A 16522-nucleotide genomic window follows, 5' to 3' on the forward strand; every position below is an offset into this window, starting at 1 on the left:
CAGATAATTTGATTTGAATACCTCACATTTTCTGTACTGTGTGGTGTCATTACTGTATTGACAGGTTTAATTTCTTATTTTTGTTTACTGCCCCCCTCCCTTATGTAATGCGCCCAGGAGTTTAGGGGAAAGTAAAATGAAGAAATGAAAACTATGAATTTCTAACATTATGCGACCTGATTTCGGGCTCTTTTTGGGAGACCTCTGACTAACGTGCACTCAGACCAACTTTTTTCTTCAATGTCCATCGCTCAATCGCGATAGTTTTCCAACCAAGAAAGCGGATAGGTACGGACACATGTAGGTAAAATATCACGCCACTTACATGGTGCCATTTGCTGATAAGGCGGGGTAAGCTCAAGATGACGCGTCTTTAACCGTGTCTCATTTTGCCCCGCCATGCGCTATATCCTTACAAATTGTACACTTTATGGACGAAGGAGACTTCATTTCTACATCTTCCTTCCATGTCTGTGCGAAAATGTAATATTTACTCAACTGTCTCTAAGATGATTTTCATCTGGCAGTTTATAAACCGAGATGCGTAATCGTAATATTAAAATTGTCCTATCCTTTCTTGGCTCTCTCCCTCTGGGACCTGCGGCGATATTCCCCACAATAATCAGTTCCAACTCTGCTTATTCGTTTCTCTCTCTCTCTCTTATGTAGACCTTACTGCGACCAAGAAGACTAAAATAGGCTTTAGTCGGGCAAATTCAATGACTCAATCCGTTTTTACGAAGCCTTCTTATTTATTTATTTATTTATTTGTTTATTTATTTATTTATTTATTTGTTTGTTTATTTATTTGTTTATTTGTTTACTTATTTATTTATTCACTCATTCTGCAGACTCACTGGAGCTATACACGAATAGGAAAGACATAACATATCAAGTGCATGCAAAAAAGTCGGTCAATGGAAACAAACGAACATCTCCAGGCAGAGTATTCCAAATTTGTATATCTGAAGCAAAAGAGAAATGTGCTTGTAATGTCCGTTCTAGGCTGAAGTGTTAGAGGTTTAGGCTGTGAGTGCTAAGTGTACGTGAAGGGTAAGCAAAATTTATGAATTTATTGAACTAGTACTGCCTGATGAGTTGATTATGGTATTTTTATTTATTTTATTTTATTTGGTACATACTGCTAGCCTTAAAGAAGGCTTTGGCAGGAAAGGGTACATTCATAAAAGGGAAAATACATCATTCACACAGGGTTCAATGATAATCCTTTACAAGAGGCCTTGGCTTTGGTTTGAAAACAAGCTTATACATACTCACGTACAGCGATATAGACAATGCACATTCATGGTGATAATAGAACATAATGTAAAAACCACATTTCATCATGTAGCAACAACATTTCATCATGTAGTGACACTTTAAGATTTAAACATGACGATGTATTCACATGGTTAGGTTCAGGCTATGAAAGTTACAGAAAGGAGAAATCTCTCTGTCATAAGTGCGACGGATGAAACATACAGCTTCCCATTTTATCGACTCAATCTTCCTAATATCAGTATTGCGAAAAAGGTTTCAAACTGTAGCCGCGTATTTAAGGACTGGGCTAGTTAGAGTTTTGTATGCTAGTTTCTTGAGAAGTCGCACCAAGAGTAGGTTGGAGATATAGTAATGGCTTGCGGGGGAGGGGCCTTGAAACTTCAAGTCAAGGTGTCATTGAAAGCCGATCTTCTCTATGCATAGGCTTGGTTTCTCTCCTATAAAAAATAAACCAGTGTCCTCCGTGAACAAGGCACCCAAAAAAGCTATAGTTCGTCCAGCTAGCAGCTCAGGCGAGTTGGTACATATTGAATTCATGCACGTAGGACACAATAAAGAAACACAGGGGAGCGACGGAGCAAAAAAAGTATCGCTGCGTGTGTCTCTGTGTCTATTTTCTTTTTCCTCTTGTTATAGTTCCCTGTAGTATATAAAATAACAAAGCACTTGCGACGCAGTGCCGTTCTTTCTTCTTCTCATGCTTTATATTCTTGAGTAGAGACATTCATGTGACACACTAGGCCCCAAAGCAATGCTGTTGTATCTTGGATCAATCTTGGATCTCTGTTTAAATCTAGAGTTCACTGAAACAGTGCGGTTTCCTCTAAAGTTCTTACCGAGGGAACCACGTAAATAGACCTACTTATTGCACTCTTGTTATTCGCAACGTTGCATACACGCTACAAATCACTGGCAAGAGTTCAAAGCGACACACAAATAAGGGCTTATATTCGTCAAAAGTAATGCGCAGGCCACACTGTGTCGTCACGTTGCTGATGTCCTAACACGCAAGGCCTCGGTAAGGATGCTGCTTTTGTACGGACGCTACTTGGCCTTCTGGTGTCGTGTAACAGCGCCAACACGCGAGCTGACGTGCTCCGCAGTAGCCGACAAGCCCGTACGCCTTCTCAATGCAGCCTGTGCACGGCCGGACAGCAAGAGAGAACGAACCCCGAAGCGCGCACAGTCCGGGCAGTAAAAAAGGCGGAACAAGGTCGGCACAGCCTTGGCACCAAGCGGCCCCACTTCAGACCCCAATCATCAACGCGCCGAGACAAGAACGGCGTACGCAGGGATCCGCATGGCGAAGGGAAGATGGTTCGTGGGGCACGTTGTGAATCCCGGCACCCCGCGTACTGCACGTTCGCGCGCATTACTAGCACTGACGTTTCAGGAAAGCTAGCGGTGAAGCGCAGAAGGTCGCGCTGGCGCGGAAACGTATGTATAGCCAAGTTTGTAGTCGCCCACCGCGGTAGCGCAATGGCTATACCATTTTGATGCTATCAACCAGATCGCCGGTTGAATTCCGGCAGAGATAGCAGAATTTCGACAGGGGGTAAATGAAAAACGTTTTTGTATCTACATTATGTACAATGCTCACGGAACGAAACACGTCAATTTAGCGCTAACTAACGCGCACACTCTAGTTTACACCGGCTGCAGTTCGTGTCACATCAGCGCAATTTTTGGCGCGTAGACTTAGATCGGAGTCCGCGTCACCTTTGGCGACCAGGAGCCGCATTCACGAAGCTTTTCTTTCGTAAGTTGTTTTTCATTGGCTTATCGCCTTCGCTAATAATGTCTACCTTACTATTGGCTGGCACGAACGCTTTTAGCATAAGAATGTTTTGTGAATACGTGCCCAGATTCCTAGCGACATGACATGGTACTCTCGAGCACTTTGGACATATGCAGTCTTCTACCAAATGCTCGCTGTCGCGTTTTATTCTGTGAGCACTTTACGTTAAGCAATCGACGTGGCCCAAGATTAACCGAAAAACGCCGTCTCCAAAACCCAGTGTGGCTTTCGAATGTTAAACACATGGATGAATAAATCAGTCTGAGATCACAGCTCCGTTCGAAGTTATTGATAGAGGCAGCCTCTGTTGTGGTGAGGGATCATTGACACGTGAAGTACAAAGGAGTGGCTAACGGGTGTGAAAATACTCAGAAATATGCTCTGCGGACGAATTAAGCACGGTCTCAGCAACGCAGCTGATAATTTTCGAGAAAATAGCGCTCCAGAATGAATGACGGTCAAAGAAAAAATACCAAATTGCTTTTGCCAGTCGTTTTAGAAAATTCATTTCGGAGGAGCACTTCACTTATGCTACGTTTAGCGGCACTGATACGCAGGCATTCCTTAGCCAGTGACGCACCAAGGCGAGCTGTAAGAGTGAAAACACGTTACGCTCGCTTCCTGCTGCACGCCACCGTCTTGCGTGGGCCGAAGTGACTCGGGCCATGGCACGACGCGGCGGCGGCGGCCGTCATTTGTTCCAGCGCGAGCTTGTCCATACGTGCCTGGAGTGAATCACGCCTAATTAATGGCGCTAAGGACGAGCGAACGTCCGATCCGACGTCGCCTCTCCGCTGACGTCCCGAAGGCGTGGGTGGTGTTTTTCGAGCTCCACGCCGCGTCCGTTAAACGAGACAAACTGTTTGAGCTCGCCGACTGAGAAACGCGTGGTTTTGTTTTTATTCTTTTATTTGGATGCTGTCGTTGTCGTTCTCCTTAAGCCCTTCACAAGGTTTGAACGCAACAGAGGGAAAGCACGGCCTTTGTGGAGCTTTCCCGTCAAAGAGCCGGACCTTAATTGGCCGACCTAAATACGGATCTTGGTGAAGAAAGCTCTTGCAAGCGCGGGCAGGGCGCGGAGGAGGATAGCCAGCGTGCAAGCGCATTATGCGCCTAGGAACTAACGAGGTTCTGCCGTTAATTGCTTGTAGAGAGACGTCCTTTTTGTTCCGCGGAAAGTGTGCCCAAAACAGCTGCCTAAGAAGACGCAATGAGCGTTCTTACAATATGCCTTTGCGCAGGAACAAAGAAGTCACGTCGTTTCTTGCTTTAGCATATTTATAACTTTTTTCAAGCGCACCGTCGCTCAACTGCGTGGGTTTTCCTAAATCAAAACATCATTATAAAAACGAATGCAGTAAACTTGCGCACTTGTGGCAGCAACAAAATGGCATATTGCATGTCATCCTTCTGAGTAGTGCAAAACAATGTGCACGTGCCAGTCGGAGCATGCAGTGATGGATAGTTTGTGCAAGTGGCACAAGGTAGACTTTAATTGATACCAGGCTTAGCTGCAGTCCTCATTCCATTAATGAATATGACTGGGAAAGACGCGTCCGGAGACGAAGGAGAAAGAATAAGGGGAAAGGCAGGGAGTTTAGAAATTGTAAAACTGGCCGGCTACGTTGTATTGAGGCATGTGTTATAGAGGAATGAAGGTGATAGAGGGCCACAACGGAGAAAAGCAATTAACCGCAAGGGCTTGAAATATATTGCTAACCTTGTAATGAATGAGTTCTCTCATCATTTCATCATTCATCGCATTCATCTTAAATTGTGCATAAAATGGTTAGGATGCCTACAAGGCTTCATTGAACCTAATTTGCAGACCACCTCAATTATTTATTCATACAAGCATGAAAAAAACTTCGTCTCTTACTAAACGTTTTCGGGACGCCCACCAAGTACTTGACGCTGCATCACAGACAGCAGCACAGATGGACTAAATGCCAGATGTTCATGGCGCGTTTGAAGAGACAAAATTTATGGGAAAATAATGTATATTTTGATCGCACCCTCGAAAGTGAAACCTAAAAGTTCCCTCGATTGATATCTCCTTTCTGACCCCGAGTAGAAATACTTGTGCATGTTCACTTTACTCGTCTCTTTTTGCCGCCCTGTACAGACATCGCAAATGAGCATTGCAGAGATGGCGGAAACAAAGAGAATGGCGGTTAGTCACATATTGTAACCGTTCATGTAGAAAGGAAAACAACTGAGGAGAGGTCCTGACGAAACTCTTTGTGAAGCCTCCGGGACGCCGGAACTTGGTATTACTCCGCCATCTTGTCAAGGAAACTTTTACCTCTCTTGCTTACGTTTCTCGCTTTCGGTGCCCAAACACGCCACGCTACTCGGACATGCGCGCGCCGTAGTGATTTGACCAACGGATCGAATCGCTGTGTACCATCGCGATGCCGTTTCCAAATTCAGTTCGTCCGACTATTGCGCTCTATAGCGTTGATATTCCTGCAAACTAGACCTTGAGGCCGGTCCTCGCATTTGGCCGCTTTTATGAAAATAAATCATTACATTCACACTGTATTGCAAGAACGCACGGCGTGTCTAGCTTTTCTGGACACCAAGTTTCAGTTCGTGGGAATGCCACCACGTGGCGTATTGACCTTAAGCTTTTCACACTCCCGCGGTGACGTAGTGATAACGTCAACAAAACAAAAATAAAACAATCGAAAGCTATCCCTGCGCATTGAACTTCACGACAAAATTTCTTCCAATGGCATTATCAGTGTTCTTGGTAAAGGGCGTCGCTCGTCGGGTGGAAATTAATTGTCATCTTAGGACGATGAACAAAACGTGAACAAGGTAACAGCGGGAGCGAACGTTTCGACAAGGAGTCTTGTCTTTTTCAAGGTGACATATGCTTTCCTCGGCACAGTATATATATGTGGATTTCTTCTAAAGGGGAGATGGGGTAAGTCGTATTGGTGAGGCAATGACCGAAGTGTGTTAGCGGTGAGGTTGCAGCATTGACAATGCAGGGATGCTGTGCAGACGACCGGTGGCGCGTCCGTGTGGCGCGTCCGTGAGTCAAGGGCCGTGTGCACAGCACTCCTCTTTTATCTGCTTCGCTGGAGGTCAGTGGACTATCGTCTCTCCAAAATAAATAATAAAATGAGCGGCAGAAAACGGTGCTCGTGAAAAGAAAGTTACTGAAATGGTAAATATATAAATAAAAAAGAAAGGGAAGAAAAGAACACTAAGCAACCAAATGCAAATGACTAAGTGTTGTTGCCTATGGAGAGAGATTTAGCATAGACGTTGACACGCCGGCTGACACACGGCAGTGTCAATGGCCGTGTATATATATATATATATATACTGTGCCGAGGAAAGCATATGTGACGGTGAAAAAAGTCTGCTTGTCGAAACGTTGGCTCCCGCTTTTACCTTGTTCTCGCTTTGCTCATCATATTGAACATCCATCTCCCACTTTCACCGTGTTTTTCCTTGTCATTCTAAGAACGTTTGTTCGCCACGAGGCCAACCCAGCGGTGATTGATTCCGGACTTTTCCGAGGCTTCCCTAAAAGCCATTGTTTCTTTTTTTATCCTGCGGAGTCAACGGGCATAAGCACTTCCCGGCAGCTTCAGCTCGGGCCTAACTCCGATGTCGCCTATTCAAATATATGTAAAACGCAGAAAAGCTTTTCTGAGATAACTACAGGGGCGATTTTAGTGAAATTTGTTGCATTTGAAAGAGGGTGTTAAATTCTAATGAATATTGGAAGCAAAATTTCGAATTGATTACAGATGTCTTAAACGGAATTTCGAAAAATTAACAAGCTTGAAACAGAAAAAAAGCAAGAAGCTTACAAATTCTCAGCTCTGCGCCTGGAATAGACATCGCAGTTATCTGAACTGTGTCCATGAAAGCATCCAAAGCGAACAAATGTGATAAGTCAATTTATAGGTTACGTGAATTTGTTATAGTGTTTGCAAACGTTTTGTAAAAGTTCTACTCACAAATTAATGGTGTTTTTGAGAGGCATGTACGAGGTCTGTTAGAAAAGTATGCGACCTTATCTTTTTTAATTACACCTGATAGATATGAAACAAGCGCGCTTGCATCAGCCGACCTTGAATCTTCGTGCGCATGCACGAATTTTTTCCCGCCTGCCGATAGCGCCAGTCGCTCGGACGCTGCGTTTGAATGAGGTAGTGCACAGTGCTCTCGTCGGTTTTTTACTGTACGGAGAATGGTGGACCGACTGGAGCAGCGATACTGCATCAAATTTTGCCAGAAACTGGGCGACAGCCAAGTGGAAACCATTCGGAAGATTCAGACAGCTTTCGGTTATGATGCTATGAGCAGCACACACATTAAGCAGTGGTACGACCGGTTGAAAGACGGCCACACATCGGTGAAGAGCGAGTCGCGCTCCGGTCGGCCATCAACATGCCGAAATAACCATGTCAATGCCGAAGTGAACGCTGTGGTGATGCGCGACCGTCGTGTGACTATCCGAGAAATTGCGGAAGATGTGGGCATCAGGACGTTTTCTGCACATTTCATTAAGACCGAAGATTTGGCTATGAAGAGAGTTGCGGCGAAATTCGTGCCGAAGCTGCTCACAGTGCAGCAAAAGCAACTTCGTGTTGAAGTCTCACAGGACATGCTAGATTCCACAAACAGTGACCTCGACTTCATGAACACCATAATCACTGGGGACGACTCTTGGGTGTACGGGTACGACCCGGTAACCGAATCCCAGTTGTCACAGTGGACGCATTCCACGTCACCAAGACCAAAGAAGGCCGGCCAAGTGTGCAGCAACGTCAAAGTGATCCTGTCTGCTTTCTTTGACTCTCGGGGTGTGGTACGCCACGAGTTCGCACCACAGGGTCAAACAATCACCACGGAGTGCTACAGGGATGTCCTCCGTCGCCTACGTGATGCTGTGCGGCGCCAGAAACCGGAGTTGTGGTCAACAGGAAATTGACGCATCCATCACTATAATGCTCCTGTACATTCGTCGCACTTGATTCAGATTTTCTGGCGAAAAACCAGACTATTGTAGTTCAACAGGCTCCTTACTCTCTTGATATGGCCCCCTGCAACTTCTGACTGTTTCCCAAAATCAAGCGGCCATTGAAAGGAGCGCGATTTCAGACAAGAGAGCACATTATGGCTGCAACGACAGCTGAGCTAAACTCCATTCCGAAAGAGGCCTTCTCGGAATGCTTCCAACAATGGCAGCACCGCTGGGAGAAGTGTGTGCAGTCCCAAGGAGACTACTTTCATGGTGATTAGGTTTCCAACGCTCCAGTTACGCCATTTTTTTTTCTTCTGCCAAAGGTCGGTTATTTTTCTAACAGACCTCGTATAATATATCAATTTTGTCCGCTCTATATGTACTTTCAGGTGCAATTAACCAAACTGCGATATCCATTTTGATTGCTGCGTTACAGATAGTTCCGTTTTCTTAAGCTATGCCATTGTTGCAAATTTTTATAAAAATGTGACCACCTTAATAATAAATTCGCAACTAAAAGTAACTATATCTTAAATTTCTCTTTTAAATACAACAAACGTCATCAAATTTGGTGCACTGGTGGCCGAGAAAAACGATTTCTCAATTTTCATGTATTTAGATAGGAGGCCCGAGCTAAAGCTTTCGCAATGTCGCACAGCGTCTACGATAGACACCGTCGTGGACTGCTTTTAATTTTCACCGAACGGTTTCGTTAAGGTACCTCCTATAATATACCTAGTGTTACATCGGCGTTTCGGTTTTGAGACCGAAACTTATTCGCCCTTAAAGGGCGCTGTGATAGCGGCGCGGAAGTTATTTAGGGCGCCGCGTTTTCAATGAACTCTCGTTCAGCCTCGATGCCCATCTGCGTCTGCATCTCTCTTCAGGCCGCCCTCCAAGCGTGCCCAACGGGCCCGGCGTGGCGATGGCAGCCACGCCAACATAAGATTGGCGAAGAGGACAATCCACGCACATCGCGCCTACATGCGAGTTACGACTCCCAGCTTGCTTCTCCACCGCATCTTCCACTTCTGCTGCCCTCCTTTCATGCAGCATTACGGTAATTCCTGCTTTTGGACGCGACTGCGACGTCATCTGCTTGACCTTCAACGCTACTGCGGCGTCGTCTTCGCGGCTGTCCACACCCCTCGATCTTCTGCATAAACGCGGCGATTCCCTCCCCTCTCCCATCTTTCTTGTCATTGGCTCAAATGGTGACGTGTTCTGCAGGCATACGTCGACGCGGCCGCCAAGACCGCTAGAGCGGACCACAAGAAAGCGCTCCCTATCAACGCGCTGGGGGTGAAAGGCGTCAGTATCTACTACAACCTCATCGAGGGAGAGACGCAGGCCGGAACCGACGAAGGGACAGGGGACTCCAAGACAACTGACGTATTAGCGGCGAGAATTTGGAGTGGCGCCCTCTCGCGAGTGACGTCACGGCCAGGACGCCGCTCGGCCGTGACATGATGTGCTCGTTCCCTTCGTGTATGCTTGGGATATGGGTGGCTGGAGCCGTACTTGTTGAAGAATATCTCGGCTTCTTTCTGCTGCCATGCCTGAACAACAGTTCTTTCTCCTAAAGCGGGAGAGTCGATAAATATTTTCGGCTTGGATATCGCAAGCTATGAAGCGGTAAGGGGGTCTGCAGGTTTTACAATGCATATGTGCGCCATGTCTATCCATAGATTTTGCGTAAAAACAATTTCTGCAAATTCAAAACTCGAAGTTGCGTATGATGCTTTGCTAAACACTTAACATTCGATTAGTATTTAGCTATGAGAGACATTGCATTTTACATGGAAGAAAAATCTTGGTAATTGGCGTCAGCATGTTATCCGTGTTCGAAAGACACTTCCCAGCGAAACTGTCATCATGATTCTTATTACTCTGGTGAGTTCTAGTGAAATATGGTCATTTATTAATGCGTAAAAGAAAGAGTTAGGCGCGCATTTCTTATGGAAAAGCTTGTTGCTATTTTCACCCCTCTCTGAAACGCCTCCAAAAAACGAATTGCTCATGGCTGCTAACATTACGGCGCGTCATGTTGAGTATTCACGTAGTTGATTCACAAATACCATAGTATCAATCACCTGAGAGAAAGTTTCGTGGTTAAGATCGAGAGCCAATCAATTGCAAGCGATGAAATGTTTCATGGTGGCCCTCAGTAGCCCTTATCGACAATATGGAACATCCCTCACGCAACGGTAGGCACCGACTGTCGGTATGGTGAGGCACGCGTTAATTCTTTGCGAAACCCATCAGTTCACTACAACGTCGAATTGAAACCATAAAACATTTTTTTACAGCACCGATTGGAATGCCTAAAGTATTCGCGAGGTACTACAGCGTAGCTTAGGGTGCCTAGAAAAGTGAAATTCAAGCACCTTCTGCCTCAACATGTCTCGATGCAGCGTTGTTTAGTTATACAAACGGAGAACTATTCGCTTCGTCATACATAAAAGAGAACCTCACAAACCTTCATAAAGAAGACACCACAAGCCTTACATATTTCTCTAGATTTTTACCTCCACCGGGGAATTATGATATATTCAATATGTCCCATACTACTAATGATCGACGCTTCGACTTCTTTCTGGCTGTAACCATACGGTAGAAAAGACATATTTCACCAAAAAAGTGGGGCCGAGCAGCATGTGTCATTTCGCCAAACATGTATATTCGCCGTCATGTATATTACGCAAGCAAAAAGCACCAGTAAATTTCTCAAGTGAGCTGAACGTGTAGCACTGAAAAGGAAATATATTCGTATTCTGCAAATAGCCGTAAGCTTTCATTAGCTTTACTTCAAGTTACCGCCACTTAACATAAACATGTGAAGAACCGCCAAATTTTGAGAAGCAGGTAAAGAAGCAAGTGGTGCTTGTAGAATCTAAACTGCAGTGTTAATGAAGTCCTCGTGTTACTGCCGAGCGTTTCTGTGAAGAAATGCACAAATTCGATATTATACCCGAACCACCCGTCATGAGCAAACCTGTTTTAGCAAATTAAAATCAAGGTAACTGTTGTAAAGGTCATATATAGCCAGCGTTTGTGACATACTTGTTGCATCGCGACATGTATGGTATCAGAGCTGGATTATTATTAAATGCCATGTATTTGCGGTTGTCGATCCGCTCATGAAAAACCCGCAATGGGCTGCTCTGCGCTCCTTCGGCTGGCACGGTATCATTGCCTTCGAGAGCTGCATTGTCGTCTAAGAAATAAGCTTTGAATAAATTTTCGCGAATGAAGACGTCGTAAAAATGTCTTTGATATTACTGCCATTAGTGTACAAGCCGAGAGAACGAAGGCGAACAAACGAAAACACCGCAGAATGCGCCCGGACTGTAGCAGACGACAGGCGCGAGTCCGCGCCCTGACGTCACGCGAGCAGCGCTCGCAGCGCCCCTGTAGTTCGTTGTCGGGGCTAATATGAAGCGGCGTTTCAAGTGCTCGCCAAGCACTTACGTGAAGAAGATAAATTTTGCAGTCGCATCCACTTCAAATGTAGAGTACAAAGTCCTGCGGAGCCGACTACAGAATTCATTCAAGATGTTCAATGACTCGCCAAATCGTGCAAGTTTGGCATCGCTACTGATCTCACGGTTCAAGACCAGATCCTTTGCGGCTTGCAGTCGCATCAGCTACGCCACCGCTTCATCCAACTCGGTCAGGGCTTTACCATCAAGAAAGCAATGGAAATTGCTCAGGAAGAGAAACGCACCGACAAAATAATGCAGCAGCTCGGCGTTCTACAAGTTGACGCCGTTTCATAGCGTCGGCAGCCACAAGGTGGCAGAAGCCACCAGCTACGTCTAAAGCTACGTCCCCCGTGCGTCCCATCCCGACCGGGCCGAGATGGCGGACGCCGATAGCGATGAGGTCGAGAGCGATGAGGCCTTTCAGGAAGGAGGTAAGCGGGCGCCTCTTTTGCCTCCGCGCCGCCGGTTGGGCTCGGCGGCTGCTTCCGCTGCGGCTCGCGCATCATTGGGCAAATTTTCCGGGTTGTCCTGCCCGCCACCAATTGTGCGAGGCATGTGGCAAGAAGGGACATTTCTTCTAACTATAAATCTTTTCATCGGGCGCGGAGGGAAGGGTGCGCGGCGAGGCTTTCTTCCTCTCTGGGTTGTGCGAATGGAACGATTTCGAGATGTTTTAGATCCTGCTTCGTAAAATTTACGCAATGTGCTTTCATATAAGGTCGTCAGGGGAGCTTTCGGCTGATCGGTAACTACAGTGCGCAGAAACATCTCTTGGGGCCGCAAAGATGTGACGCGCATTATCAGTCGCGGTGTGTGTATGTGCTGTGAACAATTTTACGTATATCGGTTTTAGTTCAACGAAGAAAACCAGCGTTTCCGTAAAGCCAGCATGAAATAGTAAATCTGCTCACTATCTGATCGCCTGGCGGAGAGACTAAACGATAAGAGCGCATTCTCGTGTACGGCCAACCTAAGGCAACCACGGAACATCTAAGTGGCAGGTGCTATCAAATATTTGTGATACACCGGCATCGTTCTCACGCATTTCAAATCTAGTAGGCTTGAAATCACTATATGTCTACGGTAGCCTCTTGCATGAGGCTGATGGTGGTACTCAACACAGCGAGCACTGCGGTTGGTGAACAAGCATGATACATATATAAGCTATGTGCTTCGGCTTTGTCTTTTTGCCCTGTAAAGCCATAGTATCCGAGATGCATCGCATAAACAGAATGCGATGGCTATTTTTGAGGAGAAAATTTTCATAATACGTGTGAGTGCGTCGTAGAGAACGGAACGAACACAACCGAAAAAAAATTCGGGTATGATCCTCTTTCTCCAAAAAGAAACAGAAAACGGACTAATGCTCCAGCTGTAATACATCGCTTTACGGGGCAAATTTGGCGCCTCTTCAAGCCAATGTGCCCTCTGCGAGATTGCGCAAAACCATTTGCTCTTCTCGCAAGACATAACCGCCAATCCTTTACGAAAACACATCTTTAACGCACCGCCAACTTTTCGACGAAGTGCCCTAAATGAATATGTTAGAAGGGGGCTACCCTCTTGGCGCATTCAGTGGAAGCTTTTTGATACTCGGCCGATATATTGAAATAAAATTTTATAAAATTTTGCCCATTCAATTACGCATGTGTATTGCCATGCACTTCCACAGAATGGTTACAGCACAATGTCCTGAATGCCTGAGTATGACCATGCTACAATACATGAACGATAGTTTTTTTTCTTTTTTTACCATAACACAAGGACATGCGAATGCTTGTTATGTTGTCGAAGGAATGAAATCTGATTGTAAAAGTGATGACTTCACAAATGGGCAAACATTCCCACCTTTTAGTAAGAAAAATAGAAAATATATTATTTGCAGTGCATCACTGGAAAACTAAAACCAAAGCTTGAGTTTCGTGCTGCCTTTATCTAGTGGAAAAATGCAGAACGAAGTGCTATGTGGATTCAAAAAATTACCACGGAGAACGGTATGGAACTACTGCCAGCATGACGCGGGACAATAGGTTTATCAAGATACCACTTGAATGTGCACAACTGTGTTTCAAAAATCGCTTTTGGGAACAGTATTGCACCACGTGTAGAGAGTCAATCGAAAGATGAGTTTCGGGACTACATTCGCTGTAGCGGCTAATGCGATAGCAGCCATAGTGTTATCACAGCTAGCGCTTTCGTCTCGAAAATGGCGTACAAATTTTTGTCGTTTCCATAGGCTTTCATTGCTGAATCTTTAACCGATCTGGGAACAAAATTCTTGCTTTTCACAACATGATCACTGCATGTATCTCGTGTGGATTCTCCTCTAGAACTTGTCCCTCACCTGCCTTTTTTCAATAATCGACCCGCACTTTTAATTATTCGCGAGAAACCCACTGGTTCCATCGTAAACGCGCTAGATCCGCGCCGTAGCCGCTCAGTGCGCTAGTTCGTGCATGACCAGAAAAGCTTGATATGGGCGACAACCGGCAGCCTTTTACGCACATCGTGACACATCGACCTATGACTATCCCATCTGCCGTTTGTGATAACAAAGACGTATGGTGGTCGTGGCTTGCGCAATCGTTTTGCTTTTTGGAAGTTTCGGGCAGCCGGGCACAGCGAATATGCGAAGAGCCTAAGCACGCTGACAACGAGGAGCAGAGAACATCGTTACGCCCTTAGATGCACTGACAGCGGCCTGAGGTATATTCCTATTGTTTCCACAGTAAGTGAAGCTTCTCGGAAACGAGGTCGTGTGGTTTCCGCCCCGTGGTATCGAACAGTACGCGCGTATGTGTGCGGCTAGCGCGTGTAACGGGCGTACGTGCGACGACCAGTCGTTTGATGTGTGCGTACTTTCTTCTGTCGTGCCTTGTTGACTCTTGCGCACCATCCGCCAGCCTTCACTTCCCTGGGCCTCTCGGGCACGCGGACAAGATGTCTGCGGTAAGGATAGTGCACCCCTTAATTTCTCACAGCAGCCGCTTCTTTCCCACCCTCCCACACGGTTGTATTGTGTGCCACAAATGCACCGTCCGCTGTGCAAAGCAAGAACAGTGCACATCTGTCGCCGACCTGCAAGGCGTTTATCATAGATATCCTAAAGCAGAGCGGTTTCTCTCTGTGATGACGGGTTAGCATAAATCTACCAAAGACGGCAAATACATATGTTCTCGGATCATCCTTCATCCGTGGCGGGATCGGTGGTGTGCGGCGTTGCACGCGTGCTTGTTTCACGCAATTTACTTCTTCCAGTACCACCTGGCCACTACGACAGCCGAGAGAGTGTGGTCTACATAACACAGCGGTACAAAACGGCGGGGCTAACGCAAACCAGCAAAAACGACGCCTTTAAAACGATACGAGACGCAGGGAGCTGTGCTCACGTGTGTGGTCATAACAAAACAGACATTGTGCGTCAACAACATTGTCGCTACAGGAAAAAAAAATACTACTTGACTTCCTCCCCACTTTTTCTGTGAGCGCGCGGACTCTGCATGGCGCATGCTCATTTTTTTCCTTCCTCTACGTAACCGTTAATGGCCCTTTGTTGCGTGCACTTTTCATTAACTCAAGTGTGGCCAATCCCCCTCGTGGGCATGAGCCGGGTATTCAGGTAACAGCTTACGCCTGCATGCTAATGGCTGTGTGCTATACCATGAAATAATGCTCCTGAAGGCCATCTTGTTTTTACCGATGCATTCTCAAACTGTCGTAGAAAAAGAAGCCTCAGGAAAACCGTCTCTCTCGAAATCAGTGATTTAGCTCATGCTCAAGATCTTTCAAATATCCCTTTACTAATTTCTTACCAGAAGAAGGATTTATATAGAGGTGTCCTTCGCACTCATAATTTTTTATTGAACAAGCATATCGATGTAATATAGAATGTATGACTATATTCTTGGCCATGTCGTGTCTTTCAAGAGTCTTAAACTTAAATGTGTGCTCTAGCAAAAGGTACGTTGCGATATTGTCGACTTACTTTAGGGGCTTAGGAACACTGTTCAGTACGTTATCCATATTTTCGCGTGCTCACAGAATATGGTGACCTTGTATAGTTCGTAAATTGTTCAGACGTGCCTGCCAGCTGATTCACGTTAAAGGCCGGTTGTTCGTTCATCGTTGTAACAATTTTTGCTGGCTATGCGATGCAGAAAATGTAACCTTTCTCCAATGCACAATTGTTCGTTCTGGCCTCCAAAATACATGCACAGGCTCCACCGCTGTCAGAGTCTGTGTGAAGTGCAAAACCGTTGAGCTGTCACACGGCACTCTAGTTGTGCAACAGCACGGTGGTTAGCACCTCCGACTCCGAAACACACATTCCTTCATGAATACGGGCTCCAATCCTATCAGTGGCGGCTGTGGAATGGCTTTCTTTTTCCCCGCCCTTTCGCGATATCGAAGCTGGGAATGGCGAGGTCGCCTAAAGTTGGAAAAAGTCATCGTTAGTTGTCGTCGATGACGACGACGGTCATCGTCAGCGTAACGAAATGGGCACACGGACAAGAAAACCCAATGGCGAGCACCTAACTCCTGTTACGAAAATATAATAATGAGAGCTATTAGACCTCTCAGCTCAACTTGGTGCCCGCCGTAGCTGAGATCGTTCAGTGCTGCAGGAGCAGTATAAACCAATCACAAGAAAACATACCTGAGTGACTGGAGCGGTCACCACCTTGCCTTGCTATCGGAACTGCGCTGGGCCGTGCGTGGCCATGCTCTCGCACATCCTGAACATTTGTTGCGTTGTCCGCGCGGGCCCATGCCCTGACGCTAGCAGCGCACATACGTATTGTGCCTGGCGAAGAGACGTTACCAGACGAAACATGTCTTTGCTTCATATTTAATTCATTTGCTCGAATTAGACCTTGCAAGTTACATAGATTTATGCTCGGCAAAGGAACAAAAACACGAAAAATAAATGAAATACGAAGACAATCCTAGAGAAACAAAACTACA

The 16522-nt window shown here is 45.9% G+C and overlaps 2 protein-coding genes across 2 annotated transcripts in view; both read left to right on the forward strand.

Moving 5' to 3' along the window:
* Positions 1-7295: 7295 nt before the first annotated feature.
* LOC126523331 (histone-lysine N-methyltransferase SETMAR-like) lies at positions 7296-11851 on the forward strand. The gene is made up of 3 exons (XM_072288980.1): positions 7296-7916; positions 9303-9464; positions 11711-11851. Exons 1-3 carry the CDS (start codon positions 7296-7298, stop codon positions 11849-11851), a joined length of 924 nt encoding a protein of 307 aa, XP_072145081.1.
* An 82-nt stretch (positions 11852-11933) lies between these two features.
* The window catches only part of LOC126523332 (uncharacterized), a 105821-nt gene continuing 101232 nt past the window's right edge, over positions 11934-16522 (forward strand). The window contains exon 1 of the mRNA XM_072288981.1: positions 11934-11988. Within this exon, the coding sequence (XP_072145082.1) occupies positions 11934-11988 (55 nt within the window). The remainder of the gene's footprint in view (positions 11989-16522) is intronic.

The sequence above is a fragment of the Dermacentor andersoni genome, chromosome 6 (assembly GCF_023375885.2).
Source record: "Dermacentor andersoni chromosome 6, qqDerAnde1_hic_scaffold, whole genome shotgun sequence".
Classification (NCBI taxonomy): domain Eukaryota; kingdom Metazoa; phylum Arthropoda; class Arachnida; order Ixodida; family Ixodidae; genus Dermacentor; species Dermacentor andersoni.